Source organism: Salvelinus fontinalis, unplaced genomic scaffold (assembly GCF_029448725.1).
Source record: "Salvelinus fontinalis isolate EN_2023a unplaced genomic scaffold, ASM2944872v1 scaffold_0028, whole genome shotgun sequence".
Taxonomy (NCBI): domain Eukaryota; kingdom Metazoa; phylum Chordata; class Actinopteri; order Salmoniformes; family Salmonidae; genus Salvelinus; species Salvelinus fontinalis.
This window is the reverse complement of record NW_026600237.1, coordinates 24,946-45,290: the sequence shown is the minus strand read 5'-3', so window position 1 is coordinate 45,290 and position 20,345 is coordinate 24,946. Positions and strand designations below refer to the sequence as shown.

General features: G+C 46.1%; 1 protein-coding gene across 1 annotated transcript in view; it reads left to right on the top strand.

Moving 5' to 3' along the window:
* LOC129842270 (alpha-actinin-2-like) overlaps positions 1 to 20,345 on the top strand; it is a 105,315-nt gene that overhangs the window by 82,177 nt on the left and 2,793 nt on the right. Inside the window, exons 14-20 of the mRNA XM_055910750.1 lie at positions 1,600 to 1,740; positions 10,087 to 10,269; positions 11,180 to 11,314; positions 12,691 to 12,870; positions 13,178 to 13,324; positions 16,439 to 16,504; positions 20,182 to 20,340. Of these exons, the coding sequence (XP_055766725.1) occupies positions 1,600 to 1,740; positions 10,087 to 10,269; positions 11,180 to 11,314; positions 12,691 to 12,870; positions 13,178 to 13,324; positions 16,439 to 16,504; positions 20,182 to 20,340 (1,011 nt within the window). The remainder of the gene's footprint in view (positions 1 to 1,599; positions 1,741 to 10,086; positions 10,270 to 11,179; positions 11,315 to 12,690; positions 12,871 to 13,177; positions 13,325 to 16,438; positions 16,505 to 20,181; positions 20,341 to 20,345) is intronic.

Genomic DNA, 20,345 nt, shown 5'->3' with positions numbered 1-20,345 from the left:
GGTCCTCTGGTGGGGGCTAGTGGAGGGAGTCAGAGGTCCTCTGATGGGGGCTAGTGGAGGGAGACAGAGGTCCTCTGGTGGGGGCTAGTGGAGGGAGTCAGAGGTCCTCTGGTGGGGGCTAGTGGAGGGAGTCAGAGGTCCTCTGGTGGGGGCTAGTGGAGGGAAACAGAGGTCCTCTGATGGGGGCTAGTGGAGGGAGTCAGAGGTCCTCTGGTGGGGGCTAGTGGAGGGAGTCAGAGGTCCTCTGGTGGGGGCTAGTGGAGGGAGATAGAGGTCCTCTGGTGGGGGCTAGTGGAGGGAGATAGAGGTCCTCTGGTGGGGGCTAGTGGAGGGAGATAGAGGTCCTCTGGTGGGGGCTAGTGGAGGGAGACAGAGGTCCTCTGGTGGGGGCTAGTGGAGGGAGACAGAGGTCCTCTGGTGGGGGCTAGTGGAGGGAGATAGAGGTCCTCTGGTGGGGGCTAGTGGAGGGAGATAGAGGTCCTCTGGTGGGGGCTGGTGGAGGGAGATAGAGGTCCTCTGGTGGGGGCTAGTGGAGGGAGACAGAGGTCCTCTGGTGGGGGCTGGTGGAGGGAGATAGAGGTCCTCTGGTGGGGGCTAGTGTAGGGAGATAGAGGTCCTCTGGTGGGGGCTGGTGGAGGGAGATAGAGGTCCTCTGGTGGGGGCTAGTGGAGGGAGACAGAGGTCCTCTGGTGGGGGCTAGTGGAGGGAGATAGAGGTCCTCTGGTGGGGGCTAGTGGAGGGAGACAGAGGTCCTCTGGTGGGGGCTAGTGGAGGGAGACAGAGGTCCTCTGGTGGGGGCTAGTGGAGGGAGACAGAGGTCCTCTGGTGGGGGCTAGTGGAGGGAGATAGAGGTCCTCTGGTGGGGGCTAGTGGAGGGAGATAGAGGTCCTCTGGTGGGGGCTAGTGGAGGGAGACAGAGGTCCTCTGGTGGGGGCTAGTGGAGGGAGACAGAGGTCCTCTGGTGGGGGCTAGTGGAGGAAGACAGAGGTCCTCTGGTGGGGGCTAGTGGAGGGAGATAGAGGTCCTCTGGTGGGGGCTAGTGGAGGGAGACAGAGGTCCTCTGGTGGGGGCTAGTGGAGGGAGACAGAGGTCCTCTGGTGGGGGCTAGTGTAGGGAGATAGAGGTCCTCTGGTGGGGGCTAGTGGAGGGAGATAGAGGTCCTCTGGTGGGGGCTAGTGGAGGGAGACAGAGGTCCTCTGGTGGGGGCTAGTGGAGGGAGATAGAGGTCCTCTGGTGGGGGCTAGTGGAGGGAGATAGAGGTCCTCTGGTGGGGGCTAGTGGAGGGAGACAGAGGTCCTCTGGTGGGGGCTAGTGGAGGGAGATAGAGGTCCTCTGGTGGGGGCTAGTGTAGGGAGACAGACAGTCTGGTTCTAATCTGCAGACCGACATAAACACAGATGATCAACACAGAAATCACTACACAGAAATTACTACACAGAAATTGAGTTGCCATTACTCACAGTTCTGAATGACCAGGTTTCACGTCACAACAATAAACAGTGTTTACGAGTAGTTTAAAACCACTTGGTCACGATAGTCATCATTTTAACTGGTCATTTGGCATTAATCCCATTTCCCCCCTAACTTGGTGTCTCTCAGAGGACGGAGAAGCTGCTGGAGACCATCGACCAGCTGTTCCTGGAGTTCTCCAAGAGGTCAGCTCCCTTTAACAACTGGATGGAAGGAGCCATGGAAGACCTGCAGGACATGTTCATAGTTCACACTGTGGATGACATCCAGGTAAAGACATGTTCATAGTTCACACTGTGGATGACATCCAGGTAAAGACCTGTTCATAGTTCACACTGTGGATGACATCCAGGTAAAGACATGTTCGTAGTTCACACTGTGGATGACATCCAGGTAAAGACCTGTTTATAGTTCACACTGTGGATTACATCCAGGTAGTTCACACTGTGGATGACATCCAGGTAAAGACATGTTTATAGTTCACACTGTGGATGACATCCAGGTAAAGACATGTTTATAGTTCACACTGTGGATTACATCCAGGTAGTTCACACTGTGGATGACATCCAGGTAAAGACATGTTCATAGTTCACACTGTGGATGACATCCAGGTAAAGACATGTTCATAGTTCACACTGTGGATGACATCCAGGTAAAGACATGTTCATAGTTCACACTGTGGATGACATCCAGGTAAAGACATGTTCATAGTTCACACTGTGGATGACATCCAGGTAAAGACCTGTTCATAGTTCACACTGTGGATGACATCCAGGTAAAGACATGTTCGTAGTTCACACTGTGGATGACATCCAGGTAAAGACCTGTTTATAGTTCACACTGTGGATTACATCCAGGTAGTTCACACTGTGGATGACATCCAGGTAAAGACATGTTTATAGTTCACACTGTGGATGACATCCAGGTAAAGACATGTTTATAGTTCACACTGTGGATTACATCCAGGTAGTTCACACTGTGGATGACATCCAGGTAAAGACATGTTCATAGTTCACACTGTGGATGACATCCAGGTAAAGACATGTTCATAGTTCACACTGTGGATGACATCCAGGTAAAGACATGTTCATAGTTCACACTGTGGATGACATCCAGGTAAAGACATGTTCATAGTTCACACTGTAGATGACATCCAGGTAAAGACATGTTCATAGTTCACACTGTGGATGACATCCAGGTAAAGACCTGTTCATAGTTCACACTGTGGATGACATCCAGGTAAAGACATGTTCATAGTTCACACTGTGGATGACATCCAGGTAAAGACATGTTCATAGTTCACACTGTGGATGACATCCAGGTAGTTCACACTGTAGATGACATCCAGGTAAAGACATGATCATAGTTCACACTGTGGATGACATCCAGGTAAAGACCTGTTCATAGTTCACACTGTGGATGACATCCAGGTAAAGACCTGTTCATAGTTGACACTGTGGATGACAACCAGGTAAAGACATGTTCATAGTTCACACTGTGGATGACCATCCAGGTAGTTCACACTGTGGATGACATCCAGGTAAAGACATGTTCATAGTTCACACTGTAGATGACATCCAGGTAAAGACCTGTTCATAGTTCACACTGTGGATGACATCCAGGTAAACACCTGTTCATAGTTCACACTGTGGATGACATCCAGGTAAAGACCTGTTCATAGTTCACACTGTGGATGACATCCAGGTAAAGACATGTTCATAGTTCACACTGTGGATGACAACCAGGTAAAGACATGTTCATAGTTCACACTGTGGATGACATCCAGGTAAAGGCATGTTCATAGTTCACACTGTGGATGACATCCAGGTAAAGACATGTTCATAGTTCACACTGTGGATGACATCCAGGTAAAGACATGTTCATAGTTCACACTGTGGATGACATCCAGGTAAAGACATGTCCATAGTTCACACTGTGGATGACATCCAGGTAAAGACCTGTTCATAGTTCACACTGTGGATGACATCCAGGTAAAGACCTGTTCATAGTTCACACTGTGGATGACATCCAGGTAAAGACATGTCCATAGTTCACACTGTGGATGACATCCAGGTAAAGACCTGTTCATAGTTCACACTGTGGATGACATCCAGGTAAAGACATGTCCATAGTTCACACTGTGGATGACATCCAGGTAAAGACCTGTTCATAGTTCACACTGTGGATGACATCCAGGTAAAGACCTGTTCATAGTTCACACTGTGGATGACATCCAGGTAAAGACATGTTCATAGTTCACACTGTGGATGACATCCAGGTAAAGACATGTTCATAGTTCACACTGTGGATGACATCCAGGTAAAGACATGTTCATAGTTCACACTGTGGATGACATCCAGGTAAAGACCTGTTCATAGTTCACACTGTGGATGACATCCAGGTAAAGACATGTTCGTAGTTCACACTGTGGATGACATCCAGGTAAAGACCTGTTTATAGTTCACACTGTGGATTACATCCAGGTAGTTCACACTGTGGATGACATCCAGGTAAAGACATGTTTATAGTTCACACTGTGGATGACATCCAGGTAAAGACATGTTTATAGTTCACACTGTGGATTACATCCAGGTAGTTCACACTGTGGATGACATCCAGGTAAAGACATGTTCATAGTTCACACTGTGGATGACATCCAGGTAAAGACATGTTCATAGTTCACACTGTGGATGACATCCAGGTAAAGACATGTTCATAGTTCACACTGTGGATGACATCCAGGTAAAGACATGTTCATAGTTCACACTGTAGATGACATCCAGGTAAAGACATGTTCATAGTTCACACTGTGGATGACATCCAGGTAAAGACCTGTTCATAGTTCACACTGTGGATGACATCCAGGTAAAGACATGTTCATAGTTCACACTGTGGATGACATCCAGGTAAAGACATGTTCATAGTTCACACTGTGGATGACATCCAGGTAGTTCACACTGTAGATGACATCCAGGTAAAGACATGTTCATAGTTCACACTGTGGATGACATCCAGGTAAAGACCTGTTCATAGTTCACACTGTGGATGACATCCAGGTAAAGACCTGTTCATAGTTGACACTGTGGATGACAACCAGGTAAAGACATGTTCATAGTTCACACTGTGGATGACCATCCAGGTAGTTCACACTGTGGATGACATCCAGGTAAAGACATGTTCATAGTTCACACTGTAGATGACATCCAGGTAAAGACCTGTTCATAGTTCACACTGTGGATGACATCCAGGTAAACACCTTTTCATAGTTCACACTGTGGATGACATCCAGGTAAAGACCTGTTCATAGTTCACACTGTGGATGACATCCAGGTAAAGACATGTTCATAGTTCACACTGTGGATGACAACCAGGTAAAGACATGTTCATAGTTCACACTGTGGATGACATCCAGGTAAAGGCATGTTCATAGTTCACACTGTGGATGACATCCAGGTAAAGACATGTTCATAGTTCACACTGTGGATGACATCCAGGTAAAGACATGTTCATAGTTCACACTGTGGATGACATCCAGGTAAAGACATGTCCATAGTTCACACTGTGGATGACATCCAGGTAAAGACCTGTTCATAGTTCACACTGTGGATGACATCCAGGTAAAGACCTGTTCATAGTTCACACTGTGGATGACATCCAGGTAAAGACATGTCCATAGTTCACACTGTGGATGACATCCAGGTAAAGACCTGTTCATAGTTCACACTGTGGATGACATCCAGGTAAAGACCTGTTCATAGTTCACACTGTGGATGACATCCAGGTAAAGACATGTCCATAGTTCACACTGTGGATGACATCCAGGTAAAGACATGTCCATAGTTCACACTGTGGATGACATCCAGGTAAAGACCTGTTCATAGTTCACACTGTGGATGACATCCAGGTAAAGACCTGTTCATAGTTCACACTGTGGATGACATCCAGGTAAAGACCTGTTCATAGTTCACACTGTGGATGACATCCAGGTAAAGACAGTTCACACTGTGGATGATAACCAGGTAAAGACATGTTCATAGTTCACACTGTGGATGACATCCAGGTAAAGACATGTCCATAGTTCACACTGTGGATGGCATCCAGGTAAAGACATGTTCATAGTTCACACTGTGGATGACATCCAGGTAAAGACAGTTCACACTGTGGATGATAACCAGGTAAAGACATGTTCATAGTTCACACTGTGGATGACATCCAGGTAAAGACCTGTTCATAGTTCACACTGTGGACGACATCCAGGTAAAGACATGTTCATAGTTCACACTGTGGATGACATCCAGGTAAAGACATGTCCATAGTTCACACTGTGGATGACATCCAGGTAAAGACATGTTCATAGTTCACACTGTGGATGACATCCAGGGTAAAGACCTGTTCATAGTTCACACTGTGGATGACATCCAGGTAAAGACATGTCCATAGTTCACACTGTGGATGACATCCAGGTAAAGACATGTCCATAGTTCACACTGTGGATGACATCCAGGTAAAGACATGTTCATAGTTCACACTGTGGATGACATCCAGGTAAAGACATGTTCATAGTTCACACTGTGGATGACAACCAGGTAAAGACATGTTCATAGTTCACACTGTGGATGACATCCAGGTAAAGACATGTTCATAGTTCACACTGTGGATGACATCCAGGTAAAGACATGTTCATAGTTCACACTGTGGATGACATCCAGGTAAAGACATGTTCATAGTTCACACTGTGGATGACATCCAGGTAAAGACATGTTCATAGTTCACACTGTGGATGACATCCAGGTAAAGACATGTTCATAGTTCACACTGTGGATGACATCCAGGTAAAGACCTGTTCATAGTTCACACTGTGGATGACATCCAGGTAAAGACATGTCCATAGTTCACACTGTGGATGACATCCAGGTAAAGACCTGTTCATAGTTCACACTGTGGATGACATCCAGGTAAAGACCTGTTCATAGTTCACACTGTGGATGACATCCAGGTAAAGACATGTCCATAGTTCACACTGTGGATGACATCCAGGTAAAGACATGTCCATAGTTCACACTGTGGATGACATCCAGGTAAAGACCTGTTCATAGTTCACACTGTGGATGACATCCAGGTAAAGACCTGTTCATAGTTCACACTGTGGATGACATCCAGGTAAAGACCTGTTCATAGTTCACACTGTGGATGACATCCAGGTAAAGACAGTTCACACTGTGGATGATAACCAGGTAAAGACATGTTCATAGTTCACACTGTGGATGACATCCAGGTAAAGACATGTCCATAGTTCACACTGTGGATGGCATCCAGGTAAAGACATGTTCATAGTTCACACTGTGGATGACATCCAGGTAAAGACAGTTCACACTGTGGATGACATCCAGGTAAAGACCTGTTCATAGTTCACACTGTGGACGACATCCAGGTAAAGACATGTTCATAGTTCACACTGTGGATGACATCCAGGGTAAAGACCTGTTCATAGTTCACACTGTGGATGACATCCAGGTAAAGACAGTTCACACTGTGGATGATAACCAGGTAAAGACATGTTCATAGTTCACACTGTGGATGACATCCAGGTAAAGACCTGTTCATAGTTCACACTGTGGATGACATCCAGGTAAAGACATGTCCATAGTTCACACTGTGGATGACATCCAGGTAAAGACCTGTTCATAGTTCACACTGTGGATGACATCCAGGTAAAGACATGTCCATAGTTCACACTGTGGATGACATCCAGGTAAAGACATGTCCATAGTTCACACTGTGGATGACATCCAGGTAAAGACATGTCCATAGTTCACACTGTGGATGACATCCAGGTAAAGACCTGTTCATAGTTCACACTGTGGATGACATCCAGGTAAAGACCTGTTCATAGTTCACACTGTGGATGACATCCAGGTAAAGACCTGTTCATAGTTCACACTGTGGATGACATCCAGGTAAAGACAGTTCACACTGTGGATGATAACCAGGTAAAGACAGTTCACACTGTGGATGACATCCAGGTAAAGACCTGTTCATAGTTCACACTGTGGACGACATCCAGGTAAAGACATGTTCATAGTTCACACTGTGGATGACATCCAGGGTAAAGACCTGTTCATAGTTCACACTGTGGATGACATCCAGGTAAAGACAGTTCACACTGTGGATGATAACCAGGTAAAGACATGTTCATAGTTCACACTGTGGATGACATCCAGGTAAAGACCTGTTCATAGTTCACACTGTGGATGACATCCAGGTAAAGACATGTCCATAGTTCACACTGTGGATGACATCCAGGTAAAGACCTGTTCATAGTTCACACTGTGGATGACATCCAGGTAAAGACATGTCCATAGTTCACACTGTGGATGACATCCAGGTAAAGACATGTCCATAGTTCACACTGTGGATGACATCCAGGTAAAGACATGTCCATAGTTCACACTGTGGATGACATCCAGGTAAAGACCTGTTCATAGTTCACACTGTGGATGACATCCAGGTAAAGACCTGTTCATAGTTCACACTGTGGATGACATCCAGGTAAAGACCTGTTCATAGTTCACACTGTGGATGACATCCAGGTAAAGACAGTTCACACTGTGGATGATAACCAGGTAAAGACATGTTCATAGTTCACACTGTGGATGACATCCAGGTAAAGACATGTCCATAGTTCACACTGTGGATGGCATCCAGGTAAAGACATGTTCATAGTTCACACTGTGGATGACATCCAGGTAAAGACAGTTCACACTGTGGATGATAACCAGGTAAAGACATGTTCATAGTTCACACTGTGGATGACATCCAGGTAAAGACCTGTTCATAGTTCACACTGTGGATGACATCCAGGTAAAGACATGTCCATAGTTCACACTGTGGATGACATCCAGGTAAAGACATGTTCATAGTTCACACTGTGGATGACATCCAGGGTAAAGACCTGTTCATAGTTCACACTGTGGATGACATCCAGGTAAAGACCTGTTCATAGTTCACACTGTGGATGACATCCAGGTAAAGACATGTTCATAGTTCACACTGTGGATGACATCCAGGTAAAGACATGTTCATAGTTCACACTGTGGATGACATCCAGGTAAAGACATGTTCATAGTTCACACTGTGGATGACATCCAGGTAAAGACATGTTCATAGTTCACACTGTGGATGACATCCAGGTAAAGACATGTTCATAGTTCACACTGTGGATGACATCCAGGTAAAGACATGTTCATAGTTCACACTGTGGATGACATCCAGGTAAAGACATGTTCATAGTTCACACTGTGGATGACATCCAGGTAAAGACATGTTCATAGTTCACACTGTGGATGACATCCAGGTAAAGACCTGTTCATAGTTCACACTGTGGATGACATCCAGGTAAAGACATGTTCATAGTTCACACTGTGGATGACATCCAGGTAAAGACATGTTCATAGTTCACACTGTGGATGACATCCAGGTAAAGACCTGTTCATAGTTCACACTGTGGATGACATCCAGGTAAAGACATGTTCATAGTTCACACTGTGGATGACATCCAGGTAAAGACCTGTTCATAGTTCACACTGTGGATGACATCCAGGTAAAGACATGTTCATAGTTCACACTGTGGATGACATCCAGGTAAAGACCTGTTCATAGTTCACACTGTGGATGACATCCAGGTAGTTCACACTGTGGATGACATCCAGGTAGAGACATGTTCATAGTTCACACTGTGGATGACATCCAGGTAAAGACATGTTCATAGTTCACACTGTGGATGACAACCAGGTAAAGACATGTTCATAGTTCACACTGTGGATGACATCCAGGTAAAGACATGTTCATAGTTCACACTGTGGATGACATCCAGGTAAAGACATGTTCATAGTTCACACTGTGGATGACATCCAGGTAGTTCACACTGTGGATGACATCCAGGTAAAGACCTGTTCATAGTTCACACTGTGGATGACATCCAGGTAAAGACATGTTCATAGTTCACACTGTGGATGACATCCAGGTAAAGACCTGTTCATAGTTCACACTGTGGATGACATCCAGGTAAAGACATGTCCATAGTTCACACTGTGGATGACATCCAGGTAAAGACATGTTCATAGTTCACACTGTGGATGACATCCAGGTAAAGACATGTTCATAGTTCACACTGTGGATGATAACCAGGTAAAGACATGTTCATAGTTCACACTGTGGATGATAACCAGGTAAAGACATGTTCATAGTTCACACTGTGGATGATAACCAGGTAAAGACATGTTCATAGTTCACACTGTGGATGATAACCAGGTAAAGACATGTTCATAGTTCACACTGTGGATGACAACCAGGTGAGACAGATATCTCTCCGTTTGCTTTGTGCTGTGTTGCAGTTCCTTCCATTCTATCAGATAGTAACACAATGCTGTGTTCCTTCCATTCTATCAGATAGGAACATGATGCTGTTACATTTCCTTCCATTGTCTCATATCAGATAGCTCTATGATTCAGCACGACTGTCTGCACTGTATTTATTTCACGACATGTCATGTCAGAACGCCGGATGACAACGCCGGTTCCTCTGTAACTCTGTCTGCTCTCCACCTCGCTCTCCAGAGCCTGATCTCAGCCCATGACCAGTTCAAGGCCACCCTTCCGGAGGCTGACTGTGAGAGACAGGCCATTCTGAGCATCTACACGGAGGTGCAGAAGATCGCCCAGAGCTACGGCATCTCTCCCAACCTCACCAACCCCTACAGTGACATCACACCAGCAGAGATAGGACTCAAATGGGACAAGGTAGCTACTAGCGTCTCTAGGGACACTGGCTGCGTCCCAAATGGGACAAGGTATCTACTAGCGTCTCTAGGGACACTGGCTGCGTCCCAAATGGGACAAGGTAGCTACTAGCGTCTCTAGGGACACTGGGTGCGTCCCAAATGGGACAAGGTAGCTACTAGCGTCTCTAGGGACACTGGCTGCGTCCCAAATGGGACAAGGTATCTACTAGCGTCTCTAGGGACACTGGCTGCGTCCCAAATGGGACAAGGTAGCTACTAGCGTCTCTAGGGACACTGGCTGCGTCCCAAATGGGACAAGGTAGCTACTAGCGTCTCTAGGGACACTGGCTACGTCCCAAATGGGACAAGGTAGCTACTAGCGTCTCTAGGGACACTGGCTGCGTCCCAAATGGGACCCGATTCCTTATAATATAATATATTATAGCACACTAATTTTGACTAGAACCATTTGGGATGCAGACAATGTCTGTGTTTTGTGTGTGTGTGTTGTACTGTGAATCTTTGTGTTAAAGATTTGTGTTCAATCTTGATCCTGAAGACCCTTGGGGTATTCAGCATGGTTTCATTACAGCCCAGCGCTAACACACCTGATTCACTAGTCAATGGCTTGATGATTCGCTGATGAGTTAAATCATTTTTTTTTTGGTGATTGGCTAGAACAAAAAGCCCCGGGGACCAGTGGGATTGAACAACCCTGTGTTAAACTATAGACAGTTCCCCAGACGTAGATTAAGTCCTAGACCTAAAAAAAAAGCACTCAAATTAAGATTCTGTGTTGGGGGAAACCGTCCCATTGTGTTAACCAGGTGACTAGACCGTTAAAACCCTTGCTTGTCCCGTCGATCAGGTGAAGAAGCTGGTTCCCCAGAGACTAGAGCGTTAAAACCCTTGCTTGTCCCGTCGATCAGGTGAAGAAGCTGGTTCCCCAGAGAAACAGTATTCTCCAGGAGGAAGCAGCCAGACAACACGCCAACGAACATCTCAGACGTCAGTTTGCTGCCCAGGCCAACATCATCGGACCGTGGATCCAGACCAGGATGGAGGTGAGGCAGATACCTACCTGTCCTGACCTCACCTGGCATCTGTACAACAGGCGGCACCTTAATTGGAGAGGACGGGCTCATTGTAGCGGCTAGAACTAAATTAACGGAATCGAAACACCTGGTTTCTACTCCGTTCAGTCCATTACAGACGTTATTATGAGCTGTCCTCCCCTCACCTGCCTCCTGTGCTGTACACCTGTAGGGGATCTGTACCTTCTAGGGTTGGCAGGATCAATTCCATTTCAATTCAGTCCATTCAGGAAGTAAATATTGGAATTTGGAATTTCAGTTGACTTCCTGAATGGACGTAATTGTAATGCCCAAGCTGCATATTGATAACCCACCAACCAACCAACATAGCAACCATCCTGTCTTTAACAGATGCTAAACACCGGCACCTAGGACCCAAGCTGCATACTGATAACCCACCAACCATCCAACATAGCAACCATCCTGTCTTTAACAGATGCTAAACACTGGCCCCTAGGGCCCAAGCTGCATACTGATAACCAACCAACCATCCTGTCTTTAACAGATGCTAAACACTGGCCCCTAGGGCCCAAGCTGCATACTGATAACCCACCAACCATCCTGTCTTTAACAGATGCTAAACACTGGCCCCTAGGGCCCAAGCTGCATACTGATAACCCACCAACCATCCTGTCTTTAACAGATGCTAAACACTGGCCCCTAGGGCCCAAGCTGCATACTGATAACCAACCAACCATCCTGTCTTTAACAGATGCTAAACACTGGCCCCTAGGGCCCAAGCTGCATACTGATAACCCACCAACCATCCTGTCTTTAACAGATGCTAAACACTGGCCCCTAGGGCCCAAGCTGCATACTGATAACCCACCAACCATCCTGTCTTTAACAGATGCTAAACACTGGCCCCTAGGGCCCAAGCTGCATACTGATAACCCACCAACCATCCTGTCTTTAACAGATGCTAAACACTGGCCCCTAGGGCCCAAGCTGCATACTGATAACCCACCAACCATCCTGTCTTTAACAGATGCTAAACACTGGCCCCTAGGGCCCAAGCTGCATACTGATAACCCACCAACCATCCTGTCTTTAACAGATGCTAAACACTGGCCCCTAGGGCCCAAGCTGCATACTGATAACCCACCAACCATCCTGTCTTTACCAGATGCTAAACCCCGGCCTGCAGCTCAGGGGATGTTCTGGACACGAACACAAAATGCTACGTTCCAAAATGCCTCCCCTATCCCCTTATATAGTGCACTACTTTTGACCAGAGGCCTATGGACCCTAGGCAAAAAAAGTAGTGCACTATATAGGGAATAGGGTATCATTTTGGGACGCGTCCGATAGTGACGGCGCCGTTTTTCTCCTCCTCTCTCCACCAGGAGATCGGTCGTAGTTCCGTCGACATCGCAGGTTCTCTGGAGGACCAGATGAGTCAACTGAAACAGTTTGAACAGGTCATCATCAACTACAAGCCCAACATCGACAAGCTAGAGGGAGACCATCAACACATCCAGGAGTTCCTGGTCTTCGACAACAAACACACCAACTACACCATGGAGGTACGTAGCTTATTATGGGACTGGAACGATTCAGAGATAATTCTTAACAAAGAAAATGTTGGGATCTGTTTTATGATCACATTACCTTACTACTCTTGGCCTAATGGTTAAGCTGTTGTTTTTCCACGTGGTAGACCGGGGTTCAGATCCCACCCTGTAACTTGGCCTTCGGCCTTGTGCCCGGTAGACCCGGGTTCAGATCCCACCCTGTAACTTGGCCTTCTTCCTCCTCTCTCTCTCTGTCTCTCTCTCTCTCGCTCTCTCTCTCCCTCTCTCCCTCTCTCTCTCTCTCTCTCCCTCTCTGCAGCATATCCGTGTGGGTTGGGAGCAGCTGTTGACCACCATCGCTAGAACCATCAATGAGATCGAGACCCAGATTCTGACGCGTGACGCTAAGGGCATCAGCCAGCAACAGATGAACGAGTTCCGCCAGTCTTTCACTCACTTTGACAGGGTACTGTGTCCCTCCGTGTACCTCTGTGTCCCCCCGTGTCCCTCTGTGTCCCTCTGTGTCTGTCCAGTGTCCCTCCGTGTCCCTGACCCTAACCCACTTTGACAGGGTACTGTGTCCCCCCGTGTCCCTCCGTGTCCCTCCGTGTCCCTCCGTGTCCCCCCGTGTCCCCCCGTGTCCCCCCGTGTCCCTCTGTGTCCCTCCGTGTCCCCCCGTGTCCCTCTGTGTCTGTCCAGTGTCCCTCCGTGTCCCTGACCCTAACCCACTTCGACAGGGTACTGTGTCCCTCCGTGTCTTTCCAGTGTCCCTGACCCTAACCCACTTCGACAGGGTACTGTGTCCCTCCGTGTCTTTCCAGTGTCCCTGACCTTAACCCACTTCGACAGGGTACTGTGTCCCTCCGTGTCTTTCCAGTGTCCCTGACCCTAACCCACTTCGACAGGGTACTGTGTCCCTCCGTGTCTTTCCAGTGTCCCTGACCCTAACCCACTTCGACAGGGTACTGTGTCCCTCCGTGTCTTTCCAGTGTCCCTGACCCTAACCCACTTCGACAGGGTACTGTGTCCCTCCGTGTCTTTCCAGTGTCCCTGACCCTAACCCACTTCGACAGGGTACTGTGTCCCTCCGTGTCTTTCCAGTATCCCTCACCCTAACCCACTTCGACAGGGTACTGTGTCCCTCCGTGTCTTTCCAGTGTCCCTGACCCTAACCCACTTCGACAGGGTACTGTGTCCCTCCGTGTCTTTCCAGTGTCCCTGACCCTAACCCACTTCGACAGGGTACTGTGTCCCTCCGTGTCTTTCCAGTATCCCTGACCCTAACCCACTTCGACAGGGTTGTGTATCCCTCTGTGTCTTCAGTGTCTCTGTCCTTTTCCTATGTGGCAATGACATGTATATTTATTGTATCTAAGTCCAGGAAGGTGACTTATCTAACTCAAGGCCTTGACCGCTTGTGATTTGTAACTCACTTCTTAGTATTTTGTCAGATGTTTGTAATATTAGGGGACGTTACAGATCAAAACACAATCCATGCTAATGACATTCAACTAATCTGCTCACTTTCACTGACACCATGGATCCTATATATATATGTGTGTGTGTGTGTGTGTGTGTGTGTGTGTGTGTGTGTGTGTGTGTGTGTGTGTGTGTGTGTGTGTGTGTGTGTGTGTGTGTGTGTGTGTGTGTGTGTGTGTGTGTGTGTGTGTGTGCACACGTGTTGGATGAGTGTGTGTGTGTGCGCGCACACGTGTTGGATGAGTGGCTGTGTGGCAGCCTGCAGGTCCGCCCTGTGAAGAATTCAGAGCTTGCCTGATCAGTCTGGGTGAGACATAACAACCAGGTACTGACCAAACTACCACCTGTTACTAAACAGTAACTACTAAATCCTCCCCCTGGCATGATCTAGGATCAGGTCACCCTTATCCACGTACTTTAATATAAAAGTCACAACTGATCCTAGATCACCACTCCTACTCTGAGACTCTTTATGACTTGATCCTAGATCAACACTCCTACTGGGAGACTCTTTATGACCTGATCCTAGATCACCACTCCTACTCTGACTCTTTATGACCTGATCCTAGATCAACACTCCTACTGAGACTCTTTATGACCTGATCCCGGATCAACACCCCTACTGAGACTCTTTATGACCTGATCCTAGATCAACACTCCTACTGAGACTCTTTATGACCTGATCCTAGATCAACACTCCTACTGAGACTCTTTATGACCTGATCCTAGATCAACACTCCTACTGAGACTCTTTATGACCTGATCCTAGATCAACACTCCTACTCTGAGACTCTTTATGACCTGATCCTAGATCAACACACCTACTGAGACTATGACCTGATCCTAGATCACCACTCCTACTGAGACTCTTTATGACCTGATCCTAGATCAACACTCCTACTGAGACTCTTTATGACCTGATCCTAGATCAACACTCCTACTCTGAGACTCTTTATGACCTGATCCTAGATCAACACTCCTCCTGAGACTCTTTATGACCTGATTCTAGATCAACAGTCCTACTGAGACTATGACCTGATCCCAGATCACCACTCCTACTGAGACTCTTTATGACCTGATCCTAGATCAACACTCCTCCTGAGACTCTTTATGACCTGATCCTAGATCAACACTCCTACTGAGACTCTTTATGACCTGATCCTAGATCACCACTCCTACTGAGACTCTTTATGACCTGATCCTAGATCACCACTCCTACAGAGACTCTTTATGACCTGATCCTAGATCACTACTCCTACTATGAGACTCTTTATGACCTGATCCTAGATCAACACTCCTTCTCTGGGACGCTCCCTGAATACGGGCCCAGATGTGTATATATAGAATTGTGTGTGCTGTATCCAATTGTTTGTGCTGTAGGTATCGTTGAAGGCAATATCTCTCTCTGTTAGAGAAACAATGACATGGTATTTATCACAGGCCCTCCTCTCATCAAAGACACTAAATTAATTATCTTTTCTCTCTCTCTGTTCTTTGTCTTGTGCTTCTTGTCACTGTCTGTCTGTCTCTGTCTGTCTGTCTGTCTGTCTGTCTGTCTGTCTGTCTGTCTGTCTGTCTGTCTGTCTGTCTGTCTGTCTGTCTGTCTGTCTGTCTGTCTGTCTGTCTGTCTGTCTGTCTGTCTGTCTGTCTGCCATACCTTTCTTCCTCTCCTTGTCATATCCACACTCTTCCTCTCCCTTCCCTCCTCTCCCTCCTCCTCCTTTCCCTCCTCCTCCTCCTCTCCTCTTCCTCCTCTCCACCCCCCTCCTCCTCCTCCTCCTCCTCCTTGCCCTCCTCCTCCTCTCCCTCCTCCTCCTCCTCTCCCTCCTCCTCCTCTCTCCCCACCTCCTCTCCCTCCTCCTCCTCTCCTCCTTTCCCTTCTCCTCCTCCTCCTCTCTCCCCACCTCCTCTCCCTCCTCCTCCTCCTCCTCCTCCTTGCCCTCCTCCTCTCCTCCTCCTCCTCCTCCTCCTCCTCCTCCTCCTCCTCCTCTCCCTTCTCCTCCTCCTCTCTCCCCACCTCCTCTCCCTCCTCCTCCTCTCCTCTCCTCCTCCTCCTTACCCTCCTCCTCCTCTCCTCCTCCTCCTCCTCTCCACCCTGCAGAAGAAGAAAGGAGGCATGGAGACAGATGACTTCAGAGCCTGTCTGATCTCCATGGGCTATGATCTGGTAAATACATAGAATGAGCTGTCATAGGACTGTCATAAGACTGCCACAAGGGTACCACAAAAATGTCCTCACTGTTTAAGTAACCTTAATCTTTAATAAAAGTGACTACATTTTTGTCAGAATGATCCATATTATCTGTCAGTGTATTTAAAATGCCCAGGAATCAGTGTGAAACTGTTGATTCTGATCCAAAATGGCCTCCAGATATGCTGAGTATAGGTGTCAGTGGTGTTTCAGTGTGAAACTGTTGATTCTGATCCAAAATGGCCTCCAGATATGCTGAGTATTGGTGTCAGTGGTGTTTCAGTGTGAATCTGTTGATTCTGATCCAAAATGGCCTCCAGATATGCTGAGTATTGGTGTCAGTGGTGTTTCAGTGTGAATCTGTTGATTCTGATCCAAAATGGCCTCCAGATATGCTGAGTATAGGTGTCAGTGGTGTTTCAGTGTGAAACTGTTGATTCTGATCCAAAATGGCCTCCAGATATGCAGAGTATTGGTGTCAGTGGTGTTTCAGTGTGAAACTGTTGATTCTGAACCAAAATGGCCTCCAGATATGCTGAGTATAGGTGTCAGTGGTGTTTCAGTGTGAAACTGTTGATCCTGATCCAAAATGGCCTCCAGATATGCTGAGTATAGGTGTCAGTGGTGTTTCAGTGTGAAACTGTTGATCCTGATCCAAAATGGCCTCCAGATATGCTGAGTATAGGTGTCAGTGGTGTTTCAGTGTGAAACTGTTGATTCTGATCCAAAATGGCCTCCAGATATGCTGAGTATAGGTGTCAGTGGTGTTTCAGTGTGAAACTGTTGATTCTGATCCAAAATGGCCTCCAGATATGCTGAGTATTGGTGTCAGTGGTGTTTCAGTGTGAAACTGTTGATTCTGATCCAAAATGGCCTCCAGATATGCTGAGTATAGGTGTCAGTGGTGTTTCGGTGTGAAACTGTTGATCCTGATCCAAAATGGCCTCCAAATATGCTGAGTATAGGTGTCAGTGGTGTTTCCGTGTGAAATTGTTGATTCTGATCCAAAATGGCCTCCAGATATGCTGAGTATTGGTGTCAGTGGTGTTTCGGTGTGAAACTGTTGATTCTGATCCAAAATTGCCTCCAAATATGCTGAGTATAGGTGTCAGTGGTGTTTCGGTGTGAAACTGTTGATTCTGATCCAAAATGGCCTCCAGATATGCTGAGTATTGGTGTCAGTGGTGTTTCTATTCCAGGGTAGCAGCACACATAGCTGGTATGGCCAGCTGGTAGTGTCACTCAGTGGCTTGTGTGACTCAAATGGCTCCATGTTCACTATATAGTGCAATACTGTTGACCAGGGCTCATAGGAATCACAGGACTCTGGTCAAAGGTAGTGCACTATATAGGGAATATGTAGTGCACTATGTAGGGAATAGGTAGTGAACTATATAGGGAATAGGTAGTGCACTATATAGGGAATAGGTAGTGCACTATATAGGGAATAGGTAGTGCACTATATAGGGAATAGGTAGTGCACTATATAGGGAATAGGTAGTGCACTAGATAGGGAATAGGATAGAGTAATAGAGTAATGTATCAAACATAAACCTTTACCAGGTAGGACATGAGTAATGTATCAAACATAACCCTTTAACAGGTAGGACATGAGTAATGTATCAAACATAACCCTTTACCAGGTAGAACATGAGTAATGTATCAAACATAACCCTTTACCAGGTAGGACATGAGTAATGTATCAAACATAACCCTTTACCAGGTAGGACATGAGTAATGTATCAAACATAACCCATTACCAGGTAGGACATGAGTAATGTATCAAACATAACCCTTTACTAGGTAGGACATGAGTAATGTATCAAACATAACCCTTTACCAGGTAGGACATGAGTAATGTATCAAACATAACCCTTTACCAGGTAGGACATGAGTAATGTATCAAACATAACCCTTTACTAGGTAGGACATGAGTAATGTATCAAACATAACCCTTTACCAGGTAGGACATGAGTAATGTATCAAACATAACCCTTTACCAGGTAGGACATGAGTAATGTATCAAACATAACCCTTTACCAGGTAGGACATGAGTAATGTATCAAACATAACCCTTTACCAGGTAGGACATGAGTAATGTATCAAACATAACCCTTTACCGGGTAGGACATGAGTAATGTATCAAACATAACCCTTTACCAGGTAGGACATGAGTAATGTATCAAACATAACCCTTTACCGGGTAGGACATGAGTAATGTATCAAACATAACCCTTTACCGGGTAGGACATGAGTAATGTATCAAACATAACCCTTTACTAGGTAGGACATGAGTAATGTATCAAACATAACCCTTTACCGGGTAGGACATGAGTAATGTATCAAACATAACCCTTTACCAGGTAGGACACGAGTAATGTATCAAACATAACCCTTTACCAGGTAGGACATGAGTAATGTATCAAACATAACCCTTTACCAGGTAGGACATGAGTAATGCATCAAACATAACCCTTTACCAGGTAGGACATGAGTAATGTATCAAACATAACCCTTTACCAGGTAGGACATGAGTAATGTATCAAACATAACCCTTTACTAGGTAGGACATGAGTAATGTATCAAACATAACCCTTTACCAGGTAGGACATGAGTAATGTATCAAACATAACCCTTTACCAGGTAGGACATGAGTAATGTATCAAACATAACCCTTTACCAGGTAGGACATGAGTAATGTATCAAACATAACCCTTTACCAGGTAGGACATGAGTAATGTATCAAACATAACCCTTTACCGGGTAGGACATGAGTAATGTATCAAACATAACCCTTTACCAGGTAGGACATGAGTAATGTATCAAACATAACCCTTTACCGGGTAGGACATGAGTAATGTATCAAACATAACCCTTTACCGGGTAGGACATGAGTAATGTATCAAACATAACCCTTTACTAGGTAGGACATGAGTAATGTATCAAACATAACCCTTTACCGGGTAGGACATGAGTAATGTATCAAACATAACCCTTTACCAGGTAGGACACGAGTAATGTATCAAACATAACCCTTTACCAGGTAGGACATGAGTAATGTATCAAACATAACCCTTTACCAGGTAGGACATGAGTAATGCATCAAACATAACCCTTTACCAGGTAGGACATGAGTAATGTATCAAACATAACCCTTTACCAGGTAGGACATGAGTAATGTATCAAACATAACCCTTTACCAGGTAGGACATGAGTAATGTATCAAACATAACCCATTACCAGGTAGGACATGAGTAATGTATCAAACATAACCCTTTACCAGGTAGGACACGAGTAATGTATCAAACATAACCCTTTACCGTGTTGGACATGAGTAATGTATCAAACATAACCCTATACCGGGTAGGACATGAGTAATGTATCAAACATAACCCTTTACCAGGTAGGACATGAGTAATGTATCAAACATAACCCATTACCAGGTAGGATATGAGTAGCACAGCTGTCTTACCTTTCTGTTATTCTCAACCTGATTGACTCAGTGTTATCCTGGTTCCAGATCTGTTTGTTATGTCACCTGACGATGACCATATGTATTGGCAAGACAGCACAAACAGATCTGGGACCTGGCTTAATCCATGTGGCTGTATGTAATGAAGTAGCCTGGTTATACGATGCTCTGTGATTTGTAGGGAGAGTCTGAGTTTGCCCGCATCATGTCTCTAGTGGATCCCAACGGGTCCAACAAGGTGACCTTCCAGTCCTTTGTTGACTTCATGACTAGAGAGACGTCCGACTCAGACACCTCAGAGCAGGTCCTCGCCTCCTTCAAGATCCTGGCTGCTGATAAGGTGAC